The sequence below is a fragment of the Palaemon carinicauda genome, chromosome 18, assembly GCF_036898095.1.
Source record: "Palaemon carinicauda isolate YSFRI2023 chromosome 18, ASM3689809v2, whole genome shotgun sequence".
Taxonomy (NCBI): domain Eukaryota; kingdom Metazoa; phylum Arthropoda; class Malacostraca; order Decapoda; family Palaemonidae; genus Palaemon; species Palaemon carinicauda.
Genome location: NC_090742.1, coordinates 44,914,790 through 44,934,185, shown reverse-complemented (window position 1 = coordinate 44,934,185; position 19,396 = coordinate 44,914,790). Strand labels below are relative to the sequence as shown.

General features: G+C 40.7%; 1 protein-coding gene across 3 annotated transcripts in view; it reads left to right on the top strand.

The window, feature by feature from the left end:
• LOC137657810 (streptococcal hemagglutinin-like) overlaps positions 1–19,396 on the top strand; it is a 144,622-nt gene that overhangs the window by 102,213 nt on the left and 23,013 nt on the right. For 2 of the 3 annotated variants that reach the window (XM_068392337.1, XM_068392335.1), the window contains exons 4-5: positions 8,640–9,250; positions 9,413–9,583. In XM_068392337.1, the coding sequence (XP_068248438.1) occupies positions 8,640–9,250; positions 9,413–9,583 (782 nt within the window). The remainder of the gene's footprint in view (positions 1–8,639; positions 9,251–9,412; positions 9,584–19,396) is intronic. The other variant, XM_068392338.1, reaches the window with a different exon arrangement.

Below are 19,396 nucleotides of genomic sequence, written 5' to 3'. Positions count from 1 at the left end.
TTCAAGGGACAAGTAGCCTTGGTCGCACCCAACTGGCCCAAGAGCAACTGGTATCCTCTCCTGCGAGAGTTGAGACTATACCCTCACCCGATACCCAATCCGGTTCTGTCTCAGATAGTACAAACACGCGTTGTGTACGCTTTCTCAAACATTCAGAGCGCCCTAACTTTATGGACTTTATGAAGTTTGCGGCTATGCATGGTGCCAATATTGATCCTCAAAACACCTTGTTCCTAGAATCGGATAAACGGGATTCCACCATCCGCCAGTATGACTCTGCAGTTAAAAAGTTGGCAAAATTTTTAATAGACTCAGACGTGAACTGTATGAACTTGAACCTTACAGTCACTTTCTTTAGATCTTTATTAGAATCAGGTCTGGCAGCCAATACTATCACCACTATTAAATCGGCTCTGAAAAAGATCTTCCTAGTTGGTTTTAACATAGACTTAACCGACTCTTTGTTAGCTTCAATTCCGAAAGCTTGTGCCAGACTGAAACCGGTTACTCGTCCTACCCCGGTGACCTGGTTCCTTAATGACGTACTCAAATTGGCTTCTGATACCATTAACAGTTCTTGTGATTACATTCCCCTTCTCAGGAAAACACTTTTCCTGGTGAGCTTGGCTTCCGGGGCAAGAATTTCTGAATTGGCAGCCTTGTCGAGAGACCCGGGTCATATTGACTTCCTGCCTTCGGGAGAGGTCCTTCTTTCTCCTAACAAATTCTTTTTGGCCAAGAACGAAGACCCTCAAAACAGATGGTCTTCCTGGAAAATTGTTCCCCTCACGCAAGATCCGTCTCTGTGCCCTGTTACTACTCTTAGGTCTTATTTATCCCGGACCTCCTCTAACTCCTCGGGGCCTCTATTCGTTAGAGAACAAGGCGGTACCATTACTATTAAAGGGATCAGGCAACAAATCTTGTATTTTATTAAACAAGCTAACCCTGACTCTTTTCCTCTTGCACATGATATCAGGGCGGTTGCTACCTCGGTGAACTTCTTTCACCACATGAATTTTACAGACCTTTCCAGGTATACAGGGTGGAAATCACCGTCAGTGTTCAAGAAACACTACCTTAAACATTTGGAAGCCCTAAAATTTTCTACAGTAGCCGCAGGGAGCGTAGTTACTCCCAAGTAACTCACAGGTTAATGCCTTGACTCTTTATCTCTCCCTCTTACCTGCCTCATTTATACCCTATTGTATTCGTTGGTCTCGCACCTGAATACTGTTATTATATTTGTAAATTTTATACTCCTGAGTATCTGTATATATTATCACTCACGGCATTATTATACCTACCTTATTGGATTTATGTTCATATTTAAGATACCCTTATAATTGTTTTTTGGTACTCATCTCTGATTAAAAGCATCCTGTATTTCCCTTACGCTTATGTTTTTTCCTTTATTTTGCAAGTTTGGTGACATTTTCTCTTGTATAGATTCACTGGGCGGCACAGGTTCGAGCCCAGAAAAGGGATTTTGACGTAGGAAAAATCTATTTCTGGGCGAAGGACCTGTGCCGCCCAGTGAACCCTCCCAGCTCCTCTCCCTTGGAGTCCCCAAACTTTGGGTGCTAAGGAGTTGGGTTCTGAGCGGATGCATTGTTAGTAGTACCGAGTGAGGTTGAACGGCTCTCCTCTATTGGGGTTTCTGTCGTGGATGAATCTAAATAGTGCGGGACCTCTGGATTATACGCCCAATTTTATACCGACACCAATAGGTGAGCGAGCTAGTTAACCTAGCACTCCTTTACATTTTTTCTCTGGTATATTTAGCAGTAAATTACCTAAGAATAAGTGCTAAATGGAGCTTATTCACTGGGCGGCACAGGTCCTTCGCCCAGAAATAGATTTTTCCTACGTCAAAATCCCTTATTTATGAATTTGAGGCTTATGGAAGAGTCCTGGGGCCCAGGAGGCCATTTAGTATGAAGATGCAACTATGAAGTAGAGAAGACTGGAGCTCAAGATTGAATAAAAGTGTATATAAGGAAAAGTCAAGGGCTAAAAAGTGTGTGCACATATGAGCTGAGGGATACTGCATGGACAATGTCTAGTCTACAGTTATACTGTGAGATGATGCATCAGTGACTATACTCATATGGGGATTTGTTCCTGAGCAAATACAAACCATTGTCCTTTAGGTAGATAATGCTTTCAGTGTGAATTGGACGGCTGTTGAATCGTTTTAATGAACAGTTAAGCGACAGGTTGGAGCTAAGGTGAGGAGCCCCGTGCCCTTACCTTCAGTCTCTCCACTCATGTTTTTGGCTGCATTGAATAATCAAACTTTTCATTTTCTTTCAGAAAGTGAATGCTCGCTATTTATTGTCAATATGAAGGAAGAGACTCGATTATGGGAGGATGGAATTTACATTGTTTTATTCTTTGTTAAACCGTGCTTTTGCTAGGGGTATGATTGTTCGTAATTATCCCTGTATGCAGAGTGTATGTTGTGGCCTCCTTTGCTGTCAGGCATATGCTTTGGGGGGAAGGAAAACAACTTTGCTTATTTCTTCTGCTCATTGGATGCATCTGCCAATGGCGCTCTGTGCTTACTTCCCTTGCTCGATCCCTCTGGAATATGTGTCAGGAGCAAGGAGCCCTCTGATCTACGTCAGCGGTCATTCAAATTCTGGTGATGAGGGATTCCTAAGTGTTAGCTGCGACCCATCATAGGTCGGAGGCTTTATTACGTTTGTACTACAGTACTGATGATGATTAGTGTAACTAGAGGAAGGTTTTGAGCCTCCTTGGGTCTTTCAGGTAGGCTCCCCAGTGCTATTGTCTCCCTTAGTAATACTGGTGGTGAAGGGTGGTCAGTGTCCCAGTGATGGGCCTTGGCCTTGAAGTATGTGTCGTCCCCCCCCCCCCCCCCCCCCCGTTGCCGACAAGGTTGGTTCTCTATTCATTAACCCTGACAGGCCGGTCGCCCCTGCCCCCCTTTCCCCTGTTTTTCACCTTGGCCCTTGTGCCTAGGGGTTATGGGGCATCTGCTCCCCTGTCAGTGTGACTATCCTTCCCCTTGACAGTTTTTCACAGTATTGTGGTTCCTGTTGCAGCAAGCCCTCGGTTTCAACCCTTTGGGAAGTGGTGTTGTCTCACATTTTGACTAATTTGCTTGCAGAGCCTGAGGGGAAATTTGGAAAGAGGAAGAAAAGTGCATGTTCTTTTTCCTCCTCCAACTCGTCTTCCTAGTCGGCTTCCGACTTCACTTCTGAGATAAGTCGAGGAAGCCCTATGAGCTGTAGTCTTAAGAAGGGGGTCTTTTCAATACCACCTTTCTCTGGAGGGGTGGACAGAGGGAGGAAGCTATGACTCTGTTTTGGTCTCCTGGAGTTGAGACTGTGACCCTATGGCTCAAATCCCTGGCTACCTAATGCCGGGTTGTCTGATGTTGTCATCATATTTCAGCTCCCTAGGGCTGATGCACATGGCTTGTCCCTCCAAGCTATCAGGGTATCCGGATGAGATAGGTTGTTTGGTCACCATTTTGCAATGCACAGGGCCAGAGCAGTGATCCCATGTTAGAATACCCAGCCTCGAGCCCTGTAGCTGTTGTACAGGTAACCATGCAGCGCTTTTGACTTACCCAACCTGTTTCTTCTAGGTAAGGGAGATGAGAGGCATAGGGCTGAGCCTCGAGTGGTTAGAGTGCATCAGGATGGACTTGCTACCCTCTTCATCCCTATTCTCACTTCCCCTCATTCTCTTTTGCCAATAAGAGTACTTTACTTACTCATCTGTTCTTTCAACATTTCCTAGAATTCTGGCCTTGCAGACATAGGTAGGTGGGATTTTGGAGTGGACCATGCTTTCAGGGGATCTGAAGGATGCGTACTTAAAGTACCTGTCCGTTGGTCCATTATTTAGTGCCTCCCTTCTCCCTTTACGGTTCTATGTTACAAATCAGGTCTCAGGACTCTGGACTAGCTACTGCCCCACAGGTGTTCATTCAGATGTTTACCAAGGTAGTAACTTGTGGCTACTACAAAGGGTATGACTGTGGTTGTATCTCTTGAGTGGATGATCGTGGCCTCCTTCGGGTGGCAGTAGCTATGGGATTGAGTTCGACTTTTCTGCTTTCGTCGTGATCTGAGGATTGTGATAATTGCAGAAAAGTCGAGTCTGTTACCCAACCTGGGGTTGAAGCACTTGGGCATGCTGGTAAAAGTGAGATTCGATCAGTTAGACAATTACATCAGCAAGCTTAAGGAGGTAGCGCGTCCGTTCGGTCAAACAGAACTACCACTGCGCCAGCAGAATTTTCTTGGCAACTTTTCCTCTCTATAGAAGCTTATTCCTTAAGTGAGAGCCTTCACTAGAGATCTCTTTAAGTACTGTACTGTTTGAAGAATCACTGGGTTAGTCTCCAGGTATCGCCATCCCTCATTGTGGTAGGACGGGCGGCTTTGGTCAATCTTAGCATTTGGCTAACAAGGAATCCTTACAGGGGGTTCTTGCCCTACTTCACCTCCTGACGTGCAGTTGTGCTTGGATGTGTCGAAAGAGGGGAGGGGCGTACATCTAAGTGACCTGGTCGTTTCAGTAATGTGGTCAGAAGAAGCATCTACTCTTTGATATCTTGGGACTAGCAGTCTTTCTAGTGCTGCAAGCTTTCTAAGGATGTTGAGGAAGTATCTGGTGGGTTGTAGCGACAACACCACTGTACAGTATTGGCTTAAGTCTAGCTCTACGAGCTGATGAAGCAGATTTATTTCTGGATGGCCTTCCATGCAGTGGAGTTGTCAACCAATCACATTCTGTGCAAGAAGAATAGCTAGTAGACAAACTTGGTTGGCAAGGAAAAGCTGTATGGTTAGAGTGGTCCTTACATTACACACAATGGAGAGGTTTCTGGTTTGGGGTGTTCTCTGGGGATGAACCTGTTTACCATGGAGTGTTCGAAGTTGCCTTCCAACACACATTGAATCTCTTGGTTTGTTATCGCCCTTTCTTTGTTCAACCCTGTCCGTCGGCTGATCTGGCGTGTGAGATTACGCTGGGACGGGTTGATTTGGGTGGTTCCCAGATGGGAGGTTGATGTAAGTGTTTTCCAGATGGCCGAATGATTTCCCCTTCTGCCTTGTTGAGTTCCTGAAGGAACTGGTCCTCATTCTCACAGGATAACTGGGCTATTATCTGTGATTGATATTATAGAAGGGATTCTTCTCGAATCTGATAATCTCTAGGTCCACTTCTTCCTGGCTAGGAGAAGCTCCTCTCAGTAACATCCGTCAACGCTTCCACTCAGATTTTAGCTTGGTCTTTCGATGAAAGGGCATAGACCTCTCCTCATAGGAGTGGTGTATGCTGAGGAGTGGCTTCTGAAAATCTTGCAGTTCTCGGTACAGTACTTTGTCCGAGGCTTTGAGAAGGCCTCGGTCAAGGTCCTGACTTTTAAGACTGTCTCTGCTGCTTTATAATCGACAGAGGTTAGGCGAGTGACATGATCTCTCTAACTTAGTATCTTACTCTAATAGGTGTAGGATCCCCTTGGTCTAGTGCTAGGGCACACGGCCAAACTCGAACTCTGCCACGGCACAAGCCCTTCTCCATCCCCGCTCTATGAGAAGTGAAGTGTTGATGGGTACAGAAACAACAGGCTTTTGTGGCCTGTGAGGGTTTTGCAGTGCTATCTGAAGGCCTGCCTCAACTGCTAAGAGTCTAGGTACCAGCTAGGACTGGAACTTGTAAAGTCAGGGCTAGGTCCCAACCTTGAAATGAAGAGCAGTTTTGCAGTTGGTTGGATGCTGAAGAAGGCATGTGTATACACCAGACAACCATCACAGCCCTATTGTACAGGAGTACACACAATTCCATTAATGCCTTTGTGCTTGTCTTAGGGTGGCTGCTAAATTAGGGGTGTAGCTATCCCAGATTGTCCCGTATCTTGTTTGTGTTAACAACGTGTACATGCAAATCTGGAATGGATACAGAATGACTTCCTCTTCTCCTTCATTCTCTGCCCCCATTTTAAGGACAAAACATTATTCGCTGGATCTGACTAGTAGCAGATACAGTATACTACACTTCTTAGCACCATTCCTTAGAACCTAAAGAAGTTCTCCTCCATTCTCCCTAGATGAGGGGGGAGGATGGTGGAATATATAACAACCCTTTGGGCATCATATACCGACCAATAATAGACAGATAGGCGTTTGCTGAAGTCAGCTCCTTTGCTCCTGTACAGGACCAGGTAGACTGACATTTAAAGGCAAGAAAAAGAACCTCCCAGTGCAGTTCTTAGGGGATTTTAGACTCACCAAGTAGTGATTCTCCTTAGCTAAAGAACTATGGTTTGTATTTGTGTAGGAACAAATTACAGTAAAAATTTTAAAGTAATTTGTATTTTTCCTAACTAAACAAAAAAGTCCTTTAGAATATAGTACTTCCTTCCTCAGCTACCCCAATCAGTCCTGAGCCAAAAGGTCATAAGCAAAGAGACTTTTGACAGCTAAGGAGGGTGGAGCTCCTCGCCCTTGCTCCCAATTATCGCTTAACTTCTTGTTGAAACAATTCAACGGCCGTCAACTCGTGCTGAAAACATATTCCCTACCTAAAGGACTCACGATTGTATAGCTAAGAAAAATACAAATTGTTTAAAAAGAATATGACGTTTGAGCTAAAGTATAAATGACCAACAAGGTTTAAAATAGAATGCATGTGGGCATAGTGTATATTAACCCTTTTACCCCCATAGGACGTACTGGTACATTTCACAGAAGCCATCCCTTTACCCCCATGGACGTACCGGTACGTCCTTGCAAAAAAATGCTATAAAAAATAGTTTTTCATATTTTTTGATATTTTTTTTTTTAGAAAATTCAGGCTTTTTCCAAGAGAATGAGACCAACCTGACCTCTCTATGACAAAAATTAAGGCTGGTAGAGCAATTTGAAAAAAATATACTGCAAAATGTGCTGGGAAAAAAATAACCCCCTGGGGGTTAAGGGTTGGAAATTTCCAAATACCCGGGGGTAAAAGGGTTAAGGATCAGTTATGCAAGAAGCTAGTAAAAAAAAAATTGCTGTATCTGGCATACATGCAACAAGAAGTTTAGGAAACATTTAGATCTTTCAAGTTTTTATGATTAAAGCCAAACATGTGTTAGAATATGTAGATGGGGGAGTAACCTGTTTGATATATAAAGATTTTAGTTAAGGATGTGTTATGTTTCACAGACTATTTCATAGTTTTATGGATGTAATGATACAAGAAATCGATGAAGAACATTAGATGTAATTATAATATTTGCAAAGTTGTGGAATAGTGAATGGAGAGTGAAATGACTGAAATTTGGGAAAAATTAATTACTTTGATTGTGTGTAAATGAAGAAATTTGAAAGAAAATAAACAAGAGAAAATGTTACAAGGGTGATTTGATAATCAAGAAGGAACAGTTAATTTTAATAAAGATAGTAGAAGGGAAACCATAGATTCATCTAGACAAGTTATTAAAAAATAAACAATAAGGAAGTTGGTGGGATGAGATGTGAGGCGAGTCCAAGTATAGGCGAGGAAAGGATTTATTTATTTGGGCGATATAACCCAGCGGTGGGGCTTGTGACCTCACAGTACCCAAGTGTATCTAAAGTAAATCCCTACAGTTACATTATGAGGTAAATGATAGATGATGGTGGGCAGCATAGTGGAAGAAAGGAAGCAGGAATAAAGGTAAAGTAGGATTTAAAAGCAAGTCCAGTTAAAGGCTGAGGGAATACTTAAAAAAAGACCATCGAGTAATACCTACAGTTTACCACACGGGTTGCACTGATGATACTTCCCCAATGTGTGGATAGAATATGCTAGTCAAAGAAGGTAGCTAGAAGCATGTGTGGTACTGTATATGTGATGTAAATGAGAAGGCTAGTGAAGCTCATCTGAGATACTATGGAAGCATGGCCATGTAATAAAACATAAGAGCAGATGGAACGAGTCAAGAGAGCTAAGAACATGCCAGAGATGAGGAGGAGTGTGGAGCATGAGTAGATCAGATGGATATGAGTGAGGTGGAGTTGGGGGAATAAGATGCAAGGAATAGAAAGATGGACAAAGTTGACTCGAGCGGCTGACCTTGCAATATAGTACATTGGGACTAAAAAGGTTTAAAGAAGAAGGTACAGTAGCTAGGTGTTTGCAAAATATTTGGAAGTGGATTTGAGTGCATAGATGATAATGTTACAATGTATGAAGTAATTGTAAAACCATCTTTCCTTTATGGGAAGTAATATGTAGATATTGATTGCGAATGAAAGGAAAGTATTGAATCCACCGAGATGAATTGTTTGTATAGATGTAACATACGAAGGCCAGAAATGGTAAGAAATATTGCATTATGTAGAGAAGTGGTAAAAGGGTGGCAAATGGAAAAAAGATGGATAAGAGTAATTTTACATTGTCTATTCATGTGGAAAGGATGAAAGGTTAAAATTTCTCAAAGGTCTGAGGAGAAAAGGTATAAAATGTGGAAAGAAGGTTTTATTTATATTGGAAGGAAGTGTGCTGGTAAGTTAATGAGGCTGTGACCATAACTTTTTCCATGAAGTTGCCACCTTGCTTGGGTGATAGCTTTATTTAGAATATAAATATATTTTAAGTTAATATAGCATCTTTTTTCTATTTCTTAGATTTACAGGATGCAGCACAACTGGTGGCTTGAAGGGCCACTTACAGACAGCAGTACCACCGCTGCTACCTTCATTCCGCCGGACAGCTCTCCCGAAGCATAGTAAATTGTCATCTCCTTGCTCATCAGTTTCTGAAAGTGGTGGTAGTGTTGTTATGAGCACTGTTGCATCCAGTAGCAACTCTGTTTTAATACAGGAAAACCCCAGTACAAATATGGGAGTTAAATATGGACCCATAGCAGTCAGTGAAACTGCTACCCTGTTGCAAGAAAATGGACCTACATCATTCCCAGACTCGGATAGAGCAACCTTGTACAGCAGTACAGATTCTAATACTGCCACATTATATGGAGTCTCAAACCCACATTTAGAGGTCCTTTTTAAAGATGCAGAAACGGTTTCTGATCGTTTATGTAAAAAGAACTCTGATCCGAGTCAAAGGAACATCTCGTTGTCATTCCCGCAGTTACCACCGGTTCCCGAGTTAAAGATGACTAGTCATTGCACTTCAACAACTTCTGTCCTTGCAAGAGATGGGCATAGTATTAATAGTCAAGACAAACAATGCTCTACTACAGTGGTTAGCAATTCTAATCCCCGTGTTTCAACAGGTAAGGAATATAGAAATTTTATAGCAGTATCGTAATACAGTAACAGTATTTTCCACCAAAATTATATTGAATATTGTATTGCTCTGTATCAATATTGAAGCTGTATTTTTTTTTCACTTCTACATATTTATTTACTGTACTATACCTTATTCTCTTTGAAAGGGCATCCTGCTTTGTCTGGGCCTAGCATTGCTGCATCCTTAGCATCACCTAACACTTCACAAATCCATGATTTTCTGATAACAAGTGAGCCCCTAACAAATGCTTCTACTAATGCTCCTGGATCAAAATCAGTATTAGGGGAAGCTCCTGCATCTGATACCATTGAAAAAGGTGGGTTATTCCAATTATTTTTCTTATTACAATGGGGTGTGATGCAATTGACAGTATGATATTAGATCTACCATATGTCTTGCCATTTGAATAAATTAAGTATTTCAAACAAAACTTACATTCTCTATGGGAATTATATTTCAGACATTTGTCTAGTATAATTTTTTTATTTAAAGAGCTTATACTGTACTGTATGAATGCTTTGCAAACACAAGAAATGATGAGCTTGTAAACAAGTAAACTTAATGAAAGTTTTTTAAAAAAATAGCTAAAGTCTTAATTGCTAAAAGGCATTTAAAAGGCAAAAACAAAAACATTCCCCATATATGTTTGTAAAGCACTTATTCCATGTATGTCAGCTAAGGTATTGTTTAAAAAATTTTTAATAGATGGCCCTTTTGCTTTAAGTGTTTATTGAAAATGCCCTTGTTTTTATGGAAGTTTCTAAAATGTATGGAGGAATTATATTTTAGACAATCAAGAGACATAATTTCTCTTTTGGGATGTTTGTAAGCTAGCCTTTATTGAAGTTTCAAGCAGTTTAAGTTATGTATATATACATACATATATCAAGGCACTTCCCCCAATTTTGGGGGGTAGCCGACATCAAACAAATGAAACAAAAAAGGGGACCTCTCCTCTACGTTCCTCCCAGCCTGACAAGGAACTCAACTGAGTTCGGTTGGTACTGCTAGGGTGCCACAGCCCACACTCCCCCGTTATCCACCACAGATGAAGCTTCATAACGCTGAATCCCCTACTGTTGTTACCTCCGCGGTCATCCAAAGCACCGGAGGAAGCAGCAGGGCCTACCAGAACTGCGTCACAATCGCTCGTCATTCATTCCTATTCCTAGCACGCTCTTTTGCCTCTCTCACATCTATCCTCCTACCACTCAGAGCTTTCTTCGCTCCATCCATCCACCCAAACCTTGGCCTTCCTCTTGTACTTCTCCCATCAACTCTTGCATTCATCAACTTCTTTAGCAGACAACCATCTTTCATTCTCTCAACAAGGCCAAACCACCTCAACACATTCATATCCTCTCTAGCTGCTAACTCATTTCTTACACCCGTTCTCACCCTCACTACCTCGTTCCTAACCCTATCTACTCGAGATACACCAGCCATACTCCTTAGACACTTCATCTCAAACACATTCAATTTCTGTCTCTCCATCACTTTCATTCCCCACAACTCCGATCCATACATCACAGTTAGTACAATCACTTTCTCATACAGAACTCTCTTTACATTCATGCCCAACCCTCTATTTTTTACCACTCCCTTAACTGCCCCCAACACTTTGCATCCTTCATTCACTCTCTGATGTACATCTGCTTCCACTCCACCATTTGCTGCAACAACAGACCCCAAGTACTTAAACTTATCTACCTCCTCAAGTAACTCTGCATTCAACATGACATTCAACCTCACACCACCTTCCCTTCTTGTACATCTCATAACTTACTCTTACCCACATTAACTCTCAACTTCCTTCTCTCACACACCCTTCCAAATTCTGTCACTAATCGGCCAAGCTTCTCTTCCGCGTCTGCAATCAGTACAGTATCATCTGCAAACATCAACTGATTTACCTCCCATTCATGGTCATTCTCGTCTATCAATTTCAATCCTCGTCCAAGCACTTGAGCATTCACCTCTCTCACCACTCCATCGACATACAAGTTAAATAACCACGGCGACATCACACATCCCTGTCTCAGTCCCACTCTCACCGGAAACCAATTGCTCACTTCATTTCCTATCCTAACACATGCTTTACTACCTTTGTAGAAACTTTTCACTGCTTGCAACAACCTTCCACCAACTCACAACCCCTACCTCTTCTAAAACCACCCTGTACTTCTAAGATTGCAATCTCTGTTTTATCCTTAATCCTATTAATCAGTACTCTACCATACACTTTTCCAACTACGCTTAACAAACTAATACCTCTTGAATTACAACACTCATGCACATCTCCCTTACCCTTATACAGTATAGTGGTACAATACACACACAAACCCAATCTACTGGTACCATTGACAACACAAAACACAAACAATCTCACCAACCATTCAAGTACAGTCACACCCCCTTCCTTCAACATCTCAGCTCTCACACCATCCATACCAGGTGCTTTTCATACTCTCGTTTTATCTAGTGCTCTCCTCACTTCCTCTCTTGTAATCTCTCATTCTTATCTCCCATCACCGGCACCTCAACACCTGCAACAGCAATTATATCTGCCACCCTATTATCCTCAACATTCAGTAAACTTTCAAAATATTCCGCCCACCTTTTCCTTGCCGCCTCTCCTTTTGACAACCTTCCATTTCCATCTTTCACTGTCTCTTCAATTCTTGAACCAGCCTTCCTTATTCTCTATCACTTTTGTATGTTTACAATAACTATTCAAATTACACTTCTTTATATCTATTTGGTGAAAGGTGGTTGATAATGGGAATTGTAACGTTCGCAATTTTTTAATTTAGAATTGTTGTTGAAGGCAAAATAGTTTGAACTGAAAATTTTGGATTTGAATTTTTGATAAACTAAACTGGTAAAAATAATTAAGATAATGATTATTCATTGTTATAAGTCTTTTGCAGTCTAAGATAAATCATTTGAATACCCTTAATTACCATTATTCCAGGATACAGTATTAGAAATTAATTTTAATCTTTCTTTAAGCCTCGTTTACTAGTTTTAATCTTTCTTTATTAAGCCTCATTTACTAGGTCCTATCTTCGTTTTTATTTTTGTGTACTTACATACATTTGGTTTTTATATTCCTAAAATTTTTGTCATTACTTAAACAATGCTAACAATCCATCCAAAGTACTTAGTTTTCTTATGAAGCTGTGCTTTATTTTTATGTAGTAAGGTACAGTATTTTATAATGTAATATCTCATTTTCAGCAAATAATGTAAGTATAATGTTATAAGGATCATTACAGGCATATAGAATACATTTATCATAAAGAATGACAGGTACAAGAAATGAGAGATAGCATTAGTGGCACCGATAGCAGAAATAGGCATAACGACAGTTTGGACAACATATGCTGCCTTTGTAAGAAAGAAGTATAAACAGAGACAGGGTGAAAGACAACTTTTACAATGAATGATTTCATCCAATGTGTGTTGACATTACAAATGAACTATATTCAATAATGATTAAAAGAGGGGAAATTATAAAAGGGTTTAGTGTGAAATGTTAGGAGAGGCTGCTCAGTAGAAAAAACAAAAACTTAGGAAGGAAAACAAAATGCTGAAAGGCAGACTAAAAGAAATGAAGAGAACAGTCACGGACCATTAATTTGTATATTTGAATTTGGGCTATATAGCTTAGCAATAGTGCATATTAGTCCAGTGATCTAATTTAATTTTTGGAAATCCCTGCTGAAAATTTTTAAAGTTACTAGTTGGACAGCAAAATAGAGTAGAGGTAAAGTAAAAGGCTAGTGTCAAAGATCCTTAAGTAATGGCTACAGTTTACATTATGAGGCACACTGATGACGGCATTCCCTATGGAGGTAAAAGACATTAAAAATAATGGTGAAGGTATTAAAGAAGTTACATAACAATCTAAAACAAAAATTATGGGAAGTTTAATGGAGCAGGACTGTACTAATATAAAACAGACAGGACTTGAAAGAAGTACAAGACAAAGAAAGAAGAAAAGGAAACCTGATGATGTTTAATCTGCCACAGACTTTGGTAGTAGAATTGTGTAGAAAGCCAAATGAAAGATGAGAAAGTATGCAAAGAAATATTTGGTACAAATTAGGGGGAAACAAAATGGATTTGGAAGTGAAAGAAGCTGTTTAGCTAGGGAGAGGGAGAGGGATTTCTCTAAGATTAACAATTTTGTGTATTCAACAATTTATACTTCTCTTTGAGAATTGAGCATGAGTAACTTAATGGGAGATCAAGCTAATATTACAGGAAATAAATTTGACACCAAATTCAACCTTTCAAATCAGTAGTTTTGACCAAGTCCCCTGGCCCCACTTTGAGGTTTAGATTCCATGTCTCAAATGCATCAAAGTTAGCTTCTGTCTAATGTATCTAATCCACTTGCCAATTAACTATGTATTTACACCTTACAGCAGACTTTGATATCTCACCTTGTTTTAAGGATTAACCCTTATCACCTCTATCCCAGATATAACAAACAGAATGCCAAAAGTGGTGGTCAACATATACAATACTTAGTAGCTTAAGCTAGTAGTTGATCTTCCATGTAAGATGTGCTTGCTAGTACAGGACTGAATAACTTAATATAATTTTTCTCAATACAGAACATGGATGATAGTGTCACCTAATTAATATGGAGTCTACATAATTTGTAGATTTTGAGTACTCTACTGTAAACAGTATTATTAAGTTTATTACTGTAATTTAAAATACCATTCATAGGTTTGCTATTTGTGATTTTGACTATTTGCAGGGAAAGACCTGGCACTCCAAAAAGCAGTGTTTATGAGAATTGATTTACAATTAGAATTATATTCCCCTGTATAGTAGTAATATTGAGAATGCTCTGTTCTATTTGGTCTTATATATCATAGTTATTGAGAATGCTCTGCTCTATTTGGTCATATAACACAATTATTTTGTTTTTTTCATTCAAGGTGCTTTTAAATTATTGTTAATGCACCTTAACTGAAAAAAAAGTTATACAAGACCAAATGCATCATATCATATTCAGTTATACTGTATTATAGGGGAAAGTATGTTTGAGACATAGTTACAATACAAAAGTGAGTTTTCTATTTAGTGTTATACAAGTTTGAATGGTTTCCTGTATTTGGTGTTATATAAATATGAATACTATTTTTGTTTCATCACTAATACAAACCCTTTTGCTTTTTATTAGGGAATATACTTTCAGTGAAGCTGGATGACTAGCCATAAGACTTTAAGTGAGGTATAACTACCCAACACTAGTTAGTGGGGGGGGGGGTAATACTGGCTACCCTGCTCACACACACATACACACACCTGTGTTGTCTCATCACTTTTCCTTTTGGCTCGGTTGAGAGCAGATGATGTCTCTCTCGATCGCTGTATGCTGACTTGCAGTTTACTAATCTTTTTACTTCCTAATTGAATGTTGTTTGGTTCGGATCTATAGGAAGAAAAAATCTAATTTCTTTAAGATTAAAGAGGAACCAGGTTTTTGGGAGGACTTGTCTGCTTTGCGGCGCCCCTCAACTAAGGTTTATACTCCAGCCTTGGTCGTCATGCTGCTGTCATCTCATCATCATCCTGTCCGTCCTTTGTGTTCCTGATCACTGCCTCTTTCACAAATTACCAGCTACTTCACATATGGTCTGCCAATACAAGAGCCCGTGGTCCCCCCCTTTTTTTTTTAACAAGGCGAGGCTAATCTACTCCATCCATCCATCCAAGCTTTATTTCTTCCTCTTATCTTTTCAGGTGTTATTGTTTTCTTCTAGGCTGGCATACAGACATGTGCTGAACCTGAGGGGCATGAATCTGGCACCTTAATGTCTCTGGTCAAGAATGAACCACACTCTGTGTCTGGCCTGCAGAGGACACTCGTGTATGCAGGAGGATACCTGCGCTGAATGTTGGTAGTGAACATCCTCCCAGTGGGAGAGTTTTGTTAGGAGGCAAAGACAGTTAAGGGAAGACAGAGGTCGCTTTGATTTCTGTGAGCATATGGCCGCTTTAGTAGGAGGAGTCTGCAACAGATGGCGTTGCGCTTGTTGTCTGCTACTTGCTTACTCAAATCAGTGTTACCAGATGAATAAATTTCACCAGCTTTCTTTTCAAACTATGATGGGTGTTTTCTATCGGGTATGATACAATTAAGTGCTACACTATGAATAAAACATAATTTAGCATTGAAAAAAATGTACTAATGGGAATTTAGGATCTAACAATCTGGTAACGCTAAATCAAGTCTTCAAAACAATTGTAGCATTTCCCTTCAAGCATAAACTGTCATTTAATGGTACATTTTTTTTTTTGTGTATTTATCAATGCAAAGTTAAGGTAAGGTTGTATATTGAATGTATTTATGATTATAACATACAGAACATGTGTACTGTACCAAAATCCGTGATTATACATTGAAAAAGGTCCTAATAGAGGCTAAGGCCACCTAAATGGCCCTTATTTCACTAATGTCAGCGCAAACTCGTACCTCTAGAAACAAAAATCACATTAACCCTTTTACCCCCAGGCTCTTTGGAAATTTCCAACCCTTAACCCCCAGGGGGTTATTTTTTTCCCAGCACATTTTGCAGTATATTTTTTTTAAATTGCTCTAACAGCCTTAATTTTTGTCATAGAGAGGTCAGGTTGGTCTCATTCTCTTGGAAAATGCCTGAATTTTCTCAAAAAAATTATCAAATATGAAAAAAATAATTTTTATAGCATTTTTTTGCAAGGACGTACTGTACTGGTACGTCCATGGGGGTAAAGGGATGGGTTTTGTGAAACGTACCAGTACGTCCTTTGGGGGTAAAAGGGTTAAATGCAGAAAAATTAGAGCATCTTTTCAGACCATATTGCTATACTATATGGTATGAGAAAAATGACTGTTAAAAAGCCTAAGACAATATTAGACCACCCACCACCAATCTTCTCCCCTCCTAATTTAGTCTTAGGCACAGGTCCTATTTCGGATGCTTGTCTTTCGCATATTCTGTAAGTTATATTTGCAATATCATATACAGTGGAACCTCTACATCCGAACGTATCTACATCCGAATTTTCCAACATCCGAAGTAAAATTCGAGCAAATTTTTGACTGTACACCCGAATTTTATTTCGACACACGAAGTAAGCAATTTTCGTCGTACCGGTTGTATCCGAATTTTTCGACACGCGAAGTACAATTCGAACACGTTCCTACTCTACACCTGAATTTTTTTTTTCGACACCCGAAGTAAACAATACTCGTACGCGTAGTCGGTGATCATAGCGCCTGATGTGTTTTTTATTTCCGCCGATAGAAGGCAGCACTTCGACCTCGGAGGGACCCTCAATTAGCGTGGCTTGGGACATTCCTCTGTTCTCTCGGCTTCGTGTGGTTGTGCCCTGTGCGTTCTGCTATTAACTGTGTTTTAATCGTGATTTTTTACGTTCATCCTTTTACAGTATTTTACGTAAATCATGGGTCCTAAAAGGCTTAGTTTCGCAAGTGGTAGTGGTAGTGGTGAGAAAAGGAATAAGGAAATGCTTTCTTTAGAAGTAAAGCAAGATATTATTGAAAAGCATGAGCGTGGCGTCCGTATGAGTGAACTTGCAATAGGTTCGGCGCAAATAAAAGAGGTGTTAGGAAAATATCAAGACGTGGTCGACTTCATCGACAAATACCATCCAAAGAAATTGCAGGTTTGTCGTGTAGTTGCGCAGTTTGATGATGTTTCCCTAACTTATTTTCGAAACATTCTGAAAAGCTGTACCAAGCAACTTTCTATCGATAGCTTCTTTAAAAAAACTACGAAGCGAACTCGTGATGAAGAGGAAGGAAGTGGTTCAAAGAAAGCAGCAAAGAGTGAAGAGAAAAAAATTCAATCAATTTTAAGTGTAGAGAGTGAAAGTGATTAAAATTAATCATCAAAAAGAAAAAAAGAAAATGTAAAAAAAAATATAAAATATAAAAATAAAAAAAAATAAGCTAAGTTATGTTAAAGTTCACTTAGTGTAAGTTAGAATAAGTTACGGTAGTGTACGTTTATCGTAGTTAACCTCTCTACCTCCTCGCCGCCCGTCTGTCTCCTCTCTGCGTAGCAAGACCAACAACACCTGCGCTGGAGTTTCTAAGGTAAAGTGACGCTAAAAACCTGTTTCTTATTTATCATTTTTAGATAATTCTTCTTTTTTACATGTCTATTATCTAATTTAGTGTGCATTATTCTCATGGGAAATTATGTGTAGTAGTTTATTAAGAAGTTATCATAGGTTTTTGGGCTCAACCACGGATTAATCCTATTTCAATGTATTCTTATGGGAAAATTCGTTTCGACATCCAAACATTTTCTACATCCGAAGTCGGTTGTGGAACGGATTAAATTCGTATGTAGAGGTACCACTGTATACATAAAATACACAGCCTAACTTTAACTTGCATTTTTTAAATCAACAAGTAACAAGCTATAAAGTATGAAAAGTAATATAGGTAGTTTAATGATCCATATGATTTAATATATAAAATCACTAGATGAATAATAATAGACCAATTAGTGGACAACTTTCATAATAACATAAACCCTCCGAAATACCGAAAACCTGTCAAGTTTTTTTTTAGCTAATTAAGATTGCGCATCAGCAATAGATGGTGCTGCTGAAGCACATGAGTTTTTTCTAGGTAGGCTTTACTGTCTTTGGTTAGGAGATGGAAGAAGAAGAAGTAGTAGAAGAGGGATTAGTCTCTTTTGGGGTTATCGTCAAAGGGAAATAATCCTTGACTTCCTTCTTCTACTTCTCAGTCTCTGACCAAAGCTTCTGCCCGATTGGCCACTCTGGGGAACGATCGAGTAGAAGTGCCGAGCCTTTAGCACCTGGACAAACCTTGGGACCAGAGGACTCCAGGGAAATGGCGCGGCCCTCTGCCTTAGGGGAGTTCTTCACTGCAGATGATGTTCTCCAACTGTAGCATTCCTTGGGGATGGCTGGTCACCCCTGTCAAAGGAAGGTCTGGAGTTTCTTCAGTTAGGGGCACAGAGGAAGTATACACCAACTTCCTAATAGGTTGACCTTGGTCCTCCTCTTACAGATGCCGAAGGTATCGCACTGGAGGAGTCTCGTGTCCCGACCTGTAGAAGTCTTCACTCCTGCATTGTTACCTTCAAAGGCCGCTTGCGGCCGATCCTGCCGAGATTACTGACGACGGTGCAATCCCTTGGTCTGAATTAGCTCAGCAGCCAGGGGAGGGTGGGGGGGGGGTTGCAAAGTTGAGGCTTGTTCATCCTGCTCTCGAGGGACAACTTTCCTGTACGTGGGTTCGGTCCTCCGTGAGTGGTACTGTATCCGCCACGCAGGGTGACGAGAAGTGTTTTGGTCTCATCCATGCCTATCTCTAGCCCATAGAAACATGGTTCATCTGAAAATGAGGAAGAGGTAGCTCGTAAGCTGGGTTCAGCTGCAATACCTCGCCGGTGAGTTCGATGCTTCTAGCGATCGTCATCCTTCACTCGTCTTACCAGTACATCTTGCACAGCTGATTCGACTCATCCTGCCACTCCAACTCTCCCAGTTCCTGCTTTGGCTTCTTAAAGGAGTACTCGTCTTACGTCAGAGGGAGTCCTGACGAGCGAAACAGCGTTGCCGGCTTCACATGAGCGAACATCTCGTGACCAGAGGTTTCTCTCCAACAAGACCAGCGCTCGCCACCACTAGCTTGCAATGCCAACAGAACGACCTACATGGTCCAGAGGGATCGCTCAAGCATCGCCTGACATACCCTTCAACAATTAGACAGCACAGCTGAGCAACTCGCGATCACATTCCAGCTCGTGGCGACTCCTTGACACATGACCGACCCTCGGCTTGTGATCGCGCTTCTGCTTGCGGCATCACTTCAGCTCGTGACCATCTAGCAGCATGCAGCAACGCAGTAGTATGGAGCAGTGTTTTGCCCCTGACCACGTATCGTCATGCAACCACTCGGCGACGCACCAGTACGCGACACCGTGCAGCAATAAAGCAGTCTGTGATCTCGTTTGAGAGTTCCTTGAAACTCCCTATCCGCCAGGATAAACAAGTGCTATGGCCGAGAGTTTCAACATTGACAGTTGTACATCCACATTCTCCGACTCATTCTTCC